Below are 14,140 nucleotides of genomic sequence, written 5' to 3'. Positions count from 1 at the left end.
GCTGTGCATCATGAAGACAGGTCATGGCAAAGACTGGCAATTAGTCACAGTCATCATCATTAAAATATATTGTGACTGCTCTTTCTACTTAAATCATTGTGCATGTAGTCTACCTCCCACATGATTAATTGGACATGTGGGAATCGGCCTGAGATCTGTATGTAGGCATTATTGCACCATCTATACCTTGATGATAAATTGTCGCACCATTTCTTCACCAGTGATTTCCTCTCTGCCTTTCTACATGTTAATTCTGGCAGGTGTTTGTTTTTCTTCACAACTAAACTAGCTATTGTGATAAATGGACTGAGCACTCACATTAGTGGAAACTGCAAAGTAGTTGCCTCTGGTAGGCCAAGTGCCGCCGCAGTAGCTCAGTGGTTATTGCGCTCGGCTCCTGACCCGAAAGACGCGGGCTCGATCCCGGCCGCAGCGGTCAAATTTTGATGAAGGCGAAATGCTAGAGGCCCTTGTGCTGTGCAATGTCAGTGCACGTTAAAGAACCCCAGATGGTCGAAATTTCCGGAGCCCTTCACTACGGCTTCACTCATGGTTTGAGTAATCCATCTGGTAGGCCAAAATACACATCAAATAAAAACTTAATGCTATGACTACATGAGGTGAACTTTGTGCCGTATAACCATGCTTATTGTAATAATTCAATATTTTATTTAATGAAGAAAATTAGTCTTGTATTGGAGCAGCAGGAAATTTTTCCCCTTACCAAAATTATTGCATTCACTATATAATATTTTGCTTCACCTATGTATGGGCTGCACCCATTGTTTTGGGCTAGTTAATTAGGAAAAAAAAATATGGTTACGTTTCTTTTTTAATTCGTGCATGGACCTCACCTTCAAAATTCACACCCAAATTTGAAATAAAGAGTGCAGCCCTTACATGAGTTTATAATTTATAATACTTGGAGTGAAAAGGTGAAGCAAGTTTCGTTTACTTTGTCATCATGCAAGTTGTGTAGCTAGTACACAGTAAACTACTATTAGATATTTTTTATATGGCAGCTAACGAGCTAGCTATTTTCATACCAAACAAAATGGTGCAATTCAGCAGACAAGAGAATGGAAAGAGGTGCCAACAGTCACCGAAACCAAGGAGCATAGGGGATATTTAGTTTCGGTGACTGTTGGCTTCTGTCAAAATGGTGCAATGCTGTTTCATGTTAGCACCATGGTGTCTTCGTGTATTTTTATCTTAATCAGCACAGGTTTAATGGAAAGCTTATTTTCTGTGCTGCTTTTCCCTTAATTTTAGTTGCAATAAGGCCTTGCAATAAGGCAATGCCGCCTTTGTCTGCTGTGCTGATGATGGACACATATACAAACGAAATCACTGAAATCATGGATCTTGTTGGAAAGCATTTTACATGAAATAGCATCCCTGAAACATTCATTAAAGGACTATAGACACCAAATTTTCGCTTGCGTGTTTTCTTCTTTCAAACGACGTGCTAGACATTGGTATTCACAGAGCACATTGTGGTATTTGCCTGTGACCGGTAAATTATTTGATTTAATTTCTTTTTGACGCTGCTTCGGTTTCGGTTTTATCAACCGAACAATGGCTGTGACATGTAGTTGATGTTTGGGTCACGTGAGGCACAAAAAGAAAATGGCAGTATAGCTGCTGATACGTCGTTTATTGTAATTCTAGCTATTGAAGCAGGCTTGTTCTGTGGTGAGTTAAAAGTATGTACGAGCATTTATATTGGCAGTACACGGCAGCACACAGTACACACAGGCCTCTAGAATTTCGCCTCCATCGAAATTCGATCCCGGCTGCGGCAGTCGAATTTCAATGGAGGTGAAATTCTAGAGGCCCGTGTACTGTGCGATGTCAGCGCACGTTAAAGAACCCCGGGTGGTCGAAATTTCCGGAGCCCTTTACTATGGTGTCCTTCATAGCCTGAGTTGCTTTGGGACGTTAAACCCCAATAAGCCAAACCAACCAAAATCGAAACAGCACGAAAAAAGAAATTCAATTATATATTATTTAGCGGCCGTAGGTGAAAACCGCGTGGTGATCCATGTATTCTAATGTCTAAAACATCGTTTGAAAGAAGAAAACACGCAATAAAATTAGGTGTCTATAGTCCTTTAATAACATAATACTGCTAGAATACCACTGCATAGTTAGTGCAGCACACATAGGGTAGATAACAAATATTGGGAACGCGTTAAGTTGCACGCACAGTGAAAGGACATCTGCAAGCTCTTGCATGCCATAGGTGCACTGGAAGTGCATCACACAACACTGCATTTTACGTGTGCAAATGTTGTGTGAAACTAATTGCAATGCTGGAATTTATTATTATGAGACTGCACTTCACTATATCAGATTTCCACTCCGAGGCTTACATGTATAGTTTCCTATCACAATAAATGTGTTTCTGTGCAGGACTTGACCCACCAGCTGAGTTGTGCTTCAGCCGAGCTGCAGGCAACTAAGAACACCTGGCTGCACAAAACCCTTTCCTCCATACGTGACGTGGCTCGTAAAGAGCCCTCCAGTTCAGGGCTCTCTAAAGACTCTAAAGACTCTAAAGATTCTAAAGATTCTAAAGACTCTAAAGACCCCAGTGTGCCCTGATGGGGCCAACCTTCAACGGGCACTGGGCCTAAGTCAGCTGAGGCTGTGCCCTGGCCAACATCATGACAGCCACTCGATAAGACTGTATCTGGGACATTCATTAGCACACCAGCCTGCCCACCCTGCAAACCTGAAGAGCCCAAGGCCAGGCAGTGAAAGATACAGTGGTGCCATGACGTGTACCCACTGTTACATTTTGTGGGAAGGCTCACTGCTGCACTCACATGGGCTTTTCAGTGACCTTATCCAAGCTGCTACTGCCAAAGGATGCGACTGCCAGCCATGGCAGCAACTCATAAATGGGCCATTGAAGTGGGCACATGTGACAGATTTGCGCGATGACATTTAGGGCAGTGTGTGCTGTGTCACTAGTCTCTTAATGGCGGTCCAAATGCAGTAGAGAACACAAGCTTAGTTCATGTGATATAGGGCGGTTTGACAGCATGTGTGTTTCTGTGGTTACTTGCTGTAATGGAAGGTGCCAGGCAAAACCAGCATGGGAGGAATTTCTCACATTCCACAAAGTGCTGGCTAATGCAGTAGTCCTGGTGGTAGGAGTCTGTAAATGTGCAAAACTTTTATGACTTGCCCAATGCAAGGCGGAGAGTGTGGCTGCAGATCTGAAACAGTAGTCTGCTTGCTTTTAGCAGTCTGATTGTTCCCACTACTCCAGCGATGTGTAACAAACATGGCTGCTCTGTGCTTTGTCCCTGTGACCTACTAGTCTCACTGATGTGACATTCCATTAGCTGTAACAGCTGTGTCTTGTTAAGCCTTCAGCATAACAGCAGCCCAAGTTGAGCACCAGTTCAACAATGCAACATTCCTATGTCACATGATGCTTTGTCTACGTTGGTTCTGTAACTTGACGGCTTTTAGCTACTTGAACAATGCCCGGTGTTGGAATGGCACATTATGTTGTGATGAAATGACCAAACTGTAAATTAGAGGCCTTCAGATGCGACGGTCACAATAGGTGTTAGGAGCTGCACAAAATCTACTATCTTTAATGTAACTGCAGTGTTCCTGAAACCTCGTACTTTTTCAACCATAATACACATGCAATGGCTCCTGATTTAGGTAACAGACTAATACCGAAAGGTGGCCAGTGTTCTGATGTTAACACTTTGCAAAGCCATCTGATGTACCAGCTGTCAACTGTTTTTAATTGGAAGGTCTGACAGCATCACAAATGTGTGATGACCTCGTGTGTCACGAAAATATTGATGCAGGCTGCATTGCAAAGTGTTAAACTAAAAACGTGTCATATGCCAGTTGTACTGTATAATTATTGAACAACTGCTGCTGCTTTTTTTTTTATTGTATGTCAGCAATGACACTCTAGGCAATAAAAGCCCCATGCTTCAAGTATGCAGTAGCGTGTGCCAGAATGAGTGACCTGTGCTCTGATATTCAAGGACTATGTGTGAGCAATCCACAGTCCCCTTCTTTTGCCAATAGTTTGTCTCTACTAAAAGTTGCATAATTAAGCATGTTCTGTTGAGAAATACTGCATTGAAAATTTTGTGCTCCAATTTAACGGATGTTATGCAGGGTGTGAAATTTTGCACACGTGTTGCATTTGGTTGCCATCAAATGCCATGCTGTACAAACTAACACAAAGCAACAGTGCATGTTCCGGATTTCCAGGCAGTCTGAAGGTTTCATTTTTTTTTAACGTTTGTTTGATGCAATGCCGCTTGGGTATTTTAGTTTCGAATGTGAGTGGGAGTATGCAAAATCTTTTTTCAAGCTAGCACATTAGTGTTCATTTACATCTAGAAATCAAATTTATTGAAATATTCACTGCTTGTTAATTGCAATAATCTTTTTACATGGGCTGTAATCTTGGAATTTAGTGGTTTAAAGTGAGTTGCTCTTTACTAGCTTGTGCAGTGTAGATATCATGTGATAAGTGTGTATATAATCTTGTATATTGCTCTGGAGAGAGTTGTCATTGGTTGCCCTTCTTTTTTTGTGCAGTTTTTATTCAAACATTATTTGTGGTTGCTTTGCTTAGATTTTGTACTTATATGTTGTAAACAGGGCAATGACATAGGCTTTATATTTTCTGTTACCTAAAATTGCAGCTTTTTTGTAACATATATCTTCTAAACTCATACCTCAATAATGTTCAGCATAGTTGTTTCAGCTTGCAACTAGCTGTGAAGCAAAGCTTTGATACCAGTACTGGAGATGCATGTGTATGTAACTTTACTATGTATTCAGTGTTCTTATGGTGGTCTTGTCATTTCTTTTATTTTGGTCATAGTTGTGTGTGCGCGTAATGAGGGAAGCAAATGATTGTGAAGGGGCGTTCCCAGTGTGTGTGATGAAATGCACTGCAAGTACCATTTTATCATAGAAAGAAAGTGCTCAGGTAATGTGAAAATTTGGAAGCTGCCACTAGGCACAGATTTATAGGCAGCTGTCATAGGGTACGGTCCTATGCAGATCAGATATGCCTTCATTCTAGTATGCTACTTTGCTATCCCTCGAAACGTTTGCACTTATTGTGCAGTGAAAAACAGACGAAATTAACAACACCTAGCTAATGAAACATTAGCTGGTGAAACGTGTTGTTCATCACTGTTTTGTTCCACACTTGATGCCAAAGCTGCACATATTTTCAGATATTTATGCCGTACACTCTCCAGAAGTTGTTTTGTGACATAGGCCATTGAAGCCCTGGTGTAAAAAACAACAACAAAGGAATAAGAACGCTGACAGATTATGGAATATGCACATGCAGGATTCAGGCACTGTGCTGGCACCAAAAGAAAAATGAACGTGTGAAGAAGTCTCCAAATACAGTCTGTTTGGTAAAGGCAGGCAGGTGCCTTGACAGTGTTGACTTTGTCTGCATGCAGACTGTTTTGGTTGGGCATGTGAGCTAGGAGTCAAGGCTCCAGCCAGTTCAAAGGCTGCCGGCTGCCACCACGAGTTGCTTCAATCATTGGATGCAGTCGCCCTTAAAGACCAATGCTGCAGCACATGAAACAGCGGCCATTTTTTGCGCGTGCAGTGTGTTGAAATCATTATGCCGCACATATATATATATCCAGCACTACACTTTTTCTCAAAACTTGACAGTGGAGTGCAAGCTACGAGTGTGAGGTGACTGTTTCCAAACCTGTGTTATTGACTGGTTGGCTCATGAGGGTGTGAGAATAGCACACATAATTGCAGATGCTGTTGCCTTGTGCACATTGCTTCCACTTCACTGCAAACAAGTGGCATAAAGCAAAAAGCAGGACTCCTTTTTTTTGTAGCTTTATCTTTTTAATGATGTCAAGAACGAAACCTGACTACTGCTTGTAAAGTGCTCTGAATGGGAGCTACATGAAAGTCAAAAAACTTTCAGGCGTTATTTTTCGCCACACTGATTACGTCTGGCTCTTGTTGGTTTAAATCATTGCTGGTAGATAAAGATAACATGCAGCATACAGTTGGTCAATGTATGTTGCTGAGTGCAAAGATGAGGCAGAGCTTGACACATTGCTCTATAGCGATTCATTCACAGTGCAGGGCTAAGCAGGAGACTGCCACCCTTGCTGCAGCTGATATATTTCTATCAGCATCAGTTGTGTGAATTTCATTAATGCCTGGCTTATTAGTGGAGCCTAGCAACAGATGATACTGCAATGCCACAAGTATTAACAAGTACTGGTGCATGAACTTTGATGCTAGTTCCCCCCATGCTTGGTGATACGTACGTCCATCTTAGCAATGTCTATAAATAAACAGTGCAGCTTACAGCGTTTGGGGATGTAGATGTAGATTTGCCGTTCTGTGTTGCCACAGTGAAAAAGTGGCATTTTTGGCTTAGTGAGCCCAAAAGCCACTGGCATCAAGGCACCTAACAAGCACTGCCATTGCTCCTGCGGTGTGCAGGGAGCTGCGCATATGCACCAAGTTCGGATTGAGAATGGTCGAGTGTGCCATGTAAATAATTTTTAGAATATGTGCTAGTGGTAAGGGGAGCATAGTGAATTAGGGCAGTACACTCATAATGCTTGGATGGCTCTTGTGTCAGTAAAGCCTGGCTGCCTGTGTTGTGGGCTTTGCTAGGTTCTTCCAGCATGCTCCGTTTGCACATGTAGAGGAAGAATGGAGCACTGCTGTTGGGTTTTCTCTGTTCATAGATATATAGGCCAGCCATCGGCAACGTCGCTGAGCCAGAACTGTGCTGGAGAAAGAGGGTATGTAAGAGGCGTTGAATTGAATATGGTGAACGAGTGTTTTAGTGTTGTTTGCCTATAAATAAAAAAGCAAGAAATATACGAAGCCAAGTCGCTGCATTAGTGTACTGTTAATTATAGAAGTTAAAAGGTTTGGTGCATCACATGTGCATAACCAAATGCAAAGCGATGTGCAGCTATAGAGGAAACATTCAAATTAAGTAGCGCGCGCACACACACACACACTCTCTCTCTCTCTCTCTCTGCATTTCATTGTCATGTTTTGCAAAGAAGGCCTATTTTTCTTCATCATGGCTGGCTTTGCACCAGTGCATGCTATGCAAACAAGCTCCGTAATGTGGCGTACCCTTGACAACCACATGAGCGTTGCGCCACGTGAATTGCAGCTGATGTTAGATTTCATGATTTCACAACTTAAGACTGCAGCGCAATAGACAGGACAGGTGAAAGAATAAGTCTCCCAGAAAATAACTATAGCAGGTGTTTCAGGGAAGTCTGCTGAAAGCTTTTAGGTGTTTCAGGGAATTCTGCTGAAAGCTTTTTGAGGCACAGTAATACCATTGATAGAAAACGGGTGAATCATGTTATCTAGTGAAGTGACTAACTTAATTCTGATAGTTAACTTTTCAACTATTACTGATAGGTGTTTGATTGCGATTTGTGATTGGCATTCTGCCGTTGGCAATAGCTATATCAGTTTTTAGAATTTTGAAAACGCGATTACCCACACCACTGTGGCTCTCCGCACAGTGGAGAGCGCGCAGTGACGATTTGATTGACGTCGTCGTGCGCTGTCTCCAGGCGCAAGGTTTTCGAATGGCGCGAGAAATGACCTCCTCCAACTGCAATCAGGTGCCTATCAGTCAAGTTAATAAGTTTGCTATTTTTTGTTTTGATAACGTTATTTATTGCCTCCGGGCATAAGGGGAGTTGAGAAGGTAGAAAGACAAGATTGGGTGAGTGTTAAATGAAGGAGAAAAGGTGGGCCGATCTAATGAAGGTGAGGAGGGAGCGGTGATGTTGCCCCTGCGTCCAAGCGGTATGTGAGGACGGGTTCTCTGGCTGGAGACCTGCTGCTGCCAGGTGGCGAATTCTGCTTGGCTTCAGTGCCAGGCAAACCTGCTTAGAGAAACATTATCGTGCGAAATAGTCGTAGAATACACGGCGACAACTGCTGATTACGAAGTGCTCACTCTACGAAGTTCTAACAAACTTTTCTGTGTTATTTACAGGCCACCATCTGGTGCCATTAATCACTTCTTTGAATTTCTTGAAACGATTTTTAGCTACGCAACTGATCAGTCTATAGATATGGTTCTAGGTGGCGATATTAACATAAATATGCTTTCATTGAGTCAATCCCAAAAAGAACTCCAGTATTTAATTGCTGCTAATGGTTTTTTTAGCGTAATAACAAAGCCGACACGAGTGACTTTAGAAAGTGAATCTTTATTAGATGCATTCTTTACAAATGTTGACAGTAATTTAGTAACTGCAGACGTAGTATATACCGACATTAGTGATCATCTTGGAATCGTCATGATTGCTGATAAAGCTGTACATGTTAATTACAAAAGGCAAATAATTTATACACAATCTATAACGAAAAAAATCTTGAATCTTTTCTTGCTGCGATTAGCCAACAGACCTGGAACCACGTTTTTGAGGAAGATAGTAGTGATACTGCTTACCTTAACTTCATCACTACATTCAAGTCTATATATGATGCACATTTTCCGCTAAGAAAGACAGCCATGTCATCAAAAGCACAGAAACCCTGGATAACGTCCGACTTGCTCCGAATGATCAAGCATAAGAACCGATTGTACGCACAGTTTGTACAATCAAAAGATGAAGAGTTGCTTCGGCAATTCAAAAATTACAGAAATAATCTAACATCAAAACTAAGAATGGCTCGAGACGCCTATTTCACAAATGTATTTTGGAGCCGCCGCGGTGGCTGAGTGGTTACGGCGCTCGGCTGCCGGCCCGAAATACGCGGGTTCGATCCCGGCCGCAGCGGTCGAATTTCGATGGAGGCGAAATTCGGGCCCGTGTACTGTGCGATGTCAGTGCACGTTAAAGAACCCCAGGTGGTCGAAATTTCCGGAGCCCTTCACTACGGCGTCCCTCATAGCCTGAGTCGCTTTGGGACGTTAAACCCCCATAAACCAAACCAACAAATGTATTTTGGAGCCCTGAAGAACAGCGATCGGATGTAATCTGGCGAAAACTGAATTGCTTATTGTAACAAAATACCCGTGATACTTCCGAAAACTTTCAGCATGAAGGTATACGAATATATGGGACCTGTTTAGCTGATGCTTTCAACAATTTCTTTATCTTACAAGCATCTTAGAGTCAGGTAGAGTGCAGCCAAAATTACATTGAATTCATGAAGGGAAGCAGCTGTCCATCATCCCTTTTTGTTGCGCCCACGAACTACACAGAAGTTTTCTCGTGCATAACTAATATTAAAAATAGCAAGTCAGTAGATGCAACTGGTCTCCAAATAGCGCCCATTAAACATGTTCTTCACCTAATATGCCCCGCTGTTACTCACATTTACAATCTCATATTATCCACCGCTGTATTTCCAAAGGCACTGCAAATGGCTCGAGTGATACCGGTTTTTAAAAGCGGCGACAAGAATTTGATTCGTAACTATCGTCCAATTTCTATATTGCCGGTGTTCTCGAAGGGTATAGAAAAATTAATGCATGGTAGGGTACTATCTTTCTTTGAAAAACATAACCTGCTCCTTGACTTTCAGCACGGGTTTCGAAAGAATCGATCCACTGAAACAGCATTACTGACTCAAAAAGAAATCTTTATAGATATGTTTCAAAATAAGGAAATAGGTGCAGGCATATATATAGATTTTACTAAGGCTTTTGACTTGATAAACCACAGAATTTTACTACATAAACTGGCAAGCTATGGTGTCCGAGGAAAAGCTCACAATCTTATGAAATCGTATTTTTCGAACAGAACACAATATGTTGACTTCAAAAATTCGTTGTCCTCAATACAAAATATTTATGCAGGAGTCCCCCAAGGAAGTATACTAGGACCGCTCTTATTTTTAATCTATATAAATGATATTGTGCAATGTGTAACTGATGGAAAGATTGTATCCTACGCTGATGACACTTCGGTGTTCATAACCGGGAGATCAGAAAGTGACATTGAAGAGAAAGCAACCAAAACACTGAGTGCATTAAATACATGGGCAAAATCAAATTGTTTGAAGATTAATTCTAAAAAGACAAATAATATTGTACTTTCCAAAAGGAAAGATAATTTCTAGGCCGTTGAACGTGTTCTTAAGCTCTGATATTGTTGAAATTGTAGATTCCGTTAAAATCCTTGGCGTTATATTCTCAAAGCATTTGACTTGGAATGATCATGTTGACTATATAAGATCTAAAGTGTCTACAGCTGTCGGTGTCATGTTGCGGCTACGCGGTACTCTTCCTGTCAAAGTTAGGCTATTGCTATACAACTCATTAGTTCTTTCTCTTTTACAATATTGTTGTACCGTTTGGGGCACTACGGGTGTCACAAATTTATCCAAGCTTCACCTTCTTCAAAAAAGAGCTGTAAGATGCATTGCTGGTGTTCCTTATTGTTCCCCCACACGACTTGTTTTTAAAATATGAAATCCTGCCAATCTATAGTTTAAACAATTATAGACTTTTAATATATAAACGCTCTTCACAAAGTGATCAACATTATATTAGTTATCTGGCAAAACTTGAGAAAAACACGCATATCCTGCAGACTAGACATAAAGAAATTTGGTTAGTGCTGACGCCTAGGGCATATTATACCGAGCAGTCTCTTTCTTATACTGTTCCAGTATTATTAAATAAATTGAACAAAGAATTGTTTGACCCCTTTCAGCATTCAAGTGATGTTATTAAGCGATTTTTTCTTAGCAAGATTACGTAATATTGCACTCAGTTTAAACCTATACCTGTTATTATTTTTTTTCGTTTCCCCGTGACCACTTATTTGTTTTTCTAATACCTATGTTTGTGCTGCAATGCATAGCGCTGCTTTTTTAGAAAGTGTTTTGTTATTTTGTTTCAGTGTTTATTTGGAAAATTGAAAATCTCTGCCTGTGTACTGTACTGCCAAGTTGATAAAGGGGGCAGGACCTCTGTCAAGCTTACGAGCTTTTAGTCCTGTCTCCTTCTCTGTCCAAGAGAAAAATAAAGACAATGAGTAATAATAATAATAATAAAGTGGTGAATATCAGCCTCAGCATCTTGCAAGTTGCAGACAGGACACTGTGGGCGGGGATATAAGTGGCGAAATTGAGGCCATGTCCGAGTTGGGCAGGAGTGAGGGCAACCCCGACCCGGATTCTCCGGAGCACAACCTCCTCTGCACGGGTAAGACCGCGGGGGAGGGTTATCGCACACGGAGGGACGAGAGCACAAGTGTTGCACCGGAGGTGTTCCTTTCTTGTGAGAAGGAAGGTAGCATCATCCATGCTGAGGAATTGAGGCATTGGTGTGGGTAGGGTTGCCAAGCAGGTTGCAGAATCTGCAGAGCTTTGTGAATTCAGCAGGTCACGTGGGACCCACTCAATTCGAATGGCTTGCGGGATGCGAGCCGCCAGACAATATATATTCTGGCAGATTTCTGGGCTGCAACTGACGCGTCGGAGTAGATGTATTGCTTGAAGGGCGTCAGTGCAGATGACAATGTGGGCTGTAGGGATCAAGGTAACTGCGGCTACTGAGCTAAGCGCGTCTTGTATAGCAACCAGCTCAGCACAGAAGGAAGAAGGGGATTCTGCGAATCGAAACCTGGCAGTCTTGTTAAGTACAGGCTTCCAGGGACAGTAAACTGCAGTTGTTTCGCAGACCTGGATGCTGGCATCTACATATATAATGATTGAGTCGTGGGGGAAGGTGAATATCTTATTCTGCGATTCGCTCGCGAAAGGACGATGCCGCTTAAGATGAGATTGGTCGATGTGGATCAATAGGTTTGTTGTCGCTCAGCTGCACAAAATCCCATGGAGGAAGAACTGAGGGTGGCGGTGACAGTATGGTGTGTGATGAAACAAAGGTCCGGAATGCTTGCAGTGAGTGCAAAAGGCTAGCCTTAAGGCTATGAGCATCACGGCGCTGCTGCACAAGCTCATCGAGGGGTTAAGCTGAGCATTCTCTTGAAGTGCCACGATTGGTGTAATGCGTGGAAGGCAAGTGATAGTTCTCATAGCCTCTCTATTGGTGGCTTCCAGATGATCCCACTGGTTAAGTGTTGGAACTGTGCTTGGTAAATGAGGTGCGGTTGCAAAACCGCTTTCACCAAATGTCGTGCGACATGGGAGCGAGAGCCGCCGGTTTTGGGAGCAATACGTCTGATTAGGCCCAAAGCCTGCAACACCTGCTTTTTAGTCTGAGAAAGCCAGGCGGAAGCCAGGCGGTGCCCATTCCGGACTGATGTATCGACAAACCCAGAATTTTCAATGTCGAAGATTCTTGAAGTTCCAGATAGTTGTAGACGGATTGGCGTGGCAGCGAGTTTACGGCGTCCCCAACGGTTGGCCACTGACGTGAACGTAGTTTTGTTTATGGAAAGCTTTAGGCCAACGGACATAGCATAATTGGCAGTAATACCTAAGGCTGACTGTAGGACCGCCGCTTGAGTTCACAGGTCATGGTGAGTGCTCCATACCATGATATCATCGGCGTACAGTAAGAACTTAACGTCAGCACCATGCGCCATGCTGTAAGCGCCATGCAAGAGCAGTCGAGGCAATATTGAAAAAGCGTTGGTGACAGTACCGAGCCCTGGGGTTCACCGCGAACAGAGACAAATGATCCTATGGATTCACCACTGAGGCGTATGGCAAAACTTCTGCCCTCAAGGAAGGATTTTATAAAATTGCATACTAGAAGAGGGAAATGCAGCATGTCAATAGAATCCAAAATGGCAGCATGACTTATGTTATCGTAAGCCTTTTCGATATCCATGGCGAGAATGGTACGTACACTGTGGCTGCGGTTTTAGGACAGAACTTGTGACGTCAAGACAGCTAAACCATCTTCAGTGCCGATAAATGGACGGAAGCCAATGGGGGGGTGGGGTGGTAGAAACGTAGAAACCGTGGTGCTCCAGCCCACAACCTCTATATATATATATAGAGGAGGTCGCGCTCCAGCCACCACGGCAGTGGTGTGGCTAGCATTTTCTGTCAGCTTGCACAGCGTTGATGTTAGGGAAATAGGCCGGAAGTTGCCATTAGAATCAAGTTCATCACTTTGCTAGGTAACATGATTCATCTGTTTTGCGACATACGCAAAGTTGAGTTGAGGTGTTGAATGCTACAGGTGGGGTTAGCCTTGCTTTATCTGCCGGCAATTGCTCCGCCGCAGCGTCCCTTCTATATTAACAATGCCGCATCTACCCTGCTATGCGCACAGTCTCTTATAATAGCACACATTCTCTCCCGCAGTCACCATCTATGCACAGAATAAATCCACACAGTCCACTCCAGAAGTCGCCATCTATGCACATATTCAGTCACAGTAGAACATAGGCCATTGTAGTGCCACAATACATACACACATTCACTCACAGTATAAAGCAGTCCACTCCGGAAGACACCATCTACGCACACATTCAATCACAGTAGGCCATAGTCCGTTCCTGCTGTCAACATTTAGAGACAAGATCCGTGCTCTGCAGAAATGTTAAAAGAAGGCGTGCAGCCTCCCTTCTGCATGTTTGGTTTCCACTCGGGTAGACAATGTCCTGCACTGAGCAGTGATGGGTTCCTGTCTTCTTGAAGGAAGCGAACATCACATGCCTTTCCGCGTTGTACTCTGGGCAGTACATAAAATAATGTTCAATATCCCCGCACACACCACATAAAGAGCAGAGCGGAGACGATGCTATGCTGGTCTTATGCATCCATGCAGGAGTGCGAGCAGAGGCCGTGCGAATTCGATGTAGAAGGGTCGCCTGAGATCCCAGTCCCTTGGTCACGCATGGCTTGTGGGACGCACTCCACAGGGTACTGAAGTAAGTGATCGAGTACCATTTTCCTGCAGACTTTTTCCATCTTGAGGTAATTTTTTTGATGGAATCCTTGAAAGAGCTTTATGGGCGAGTCTGTCTGCCACCTCATTACTGTTGACTCCTATGTGAGAGGGCACCCATTGGAAATGTAGAGTAAAGCCTCTGCTGTGCAGATTCTGCACCAAGCGCAGAGAGCTTATAGACAAGGCGTCAGTAGGGAATCCGCGCTCTAACCTCTCAAGGGCAGATTTTGAATCGGTTAGGATGACAACAGGTTGAGCCGGACA

General features: G+C 43.1%; 1 protein-coding gene across 1 annotated transcript in view; it reads left to right on the top strand.

The window, feature by feature from the left end:
• Positions 1 to 10,600, top strand: part of GAPcenA (GTPase activating protein and centrosome-associated) — an 85,249-nt gene extending 74,649 nt beyond the window's left edge. Inside the window, exon 24 of the mRNA XM_077648343.1 lies at positions 2,416 to 10,600. Coding sequence (XP_077504469.1) covers positions 2,416 to 2,607 — 192 coding nt within the window. The 3' untranslated portion in view covers positions 2,608 to 10,600. The remainder of the gene's footprint in view (positions 1 to 2,415) is intronic.
• Positions 10,601 to 14,140: the final 3,540 nt, after the last annotated feature.

This window comes from Amblyomma americanum, chromosome 1 (assembly GCF_052857255.1).
Source record: "Amblyomma americanum isolate KBUSLIRL-KWMA chromosome 1, ASM5285725v1, whole genome shotgun sequence".
NCBI lineage: Eukaryota > Metazoa > Arthropoda > Arachnida > Ixodida > Ixodidae > Amblyomma > Amblyomma americanum.
This window is presented reverse-complemented; position numbering and strand designations above follow the sequence as displayed.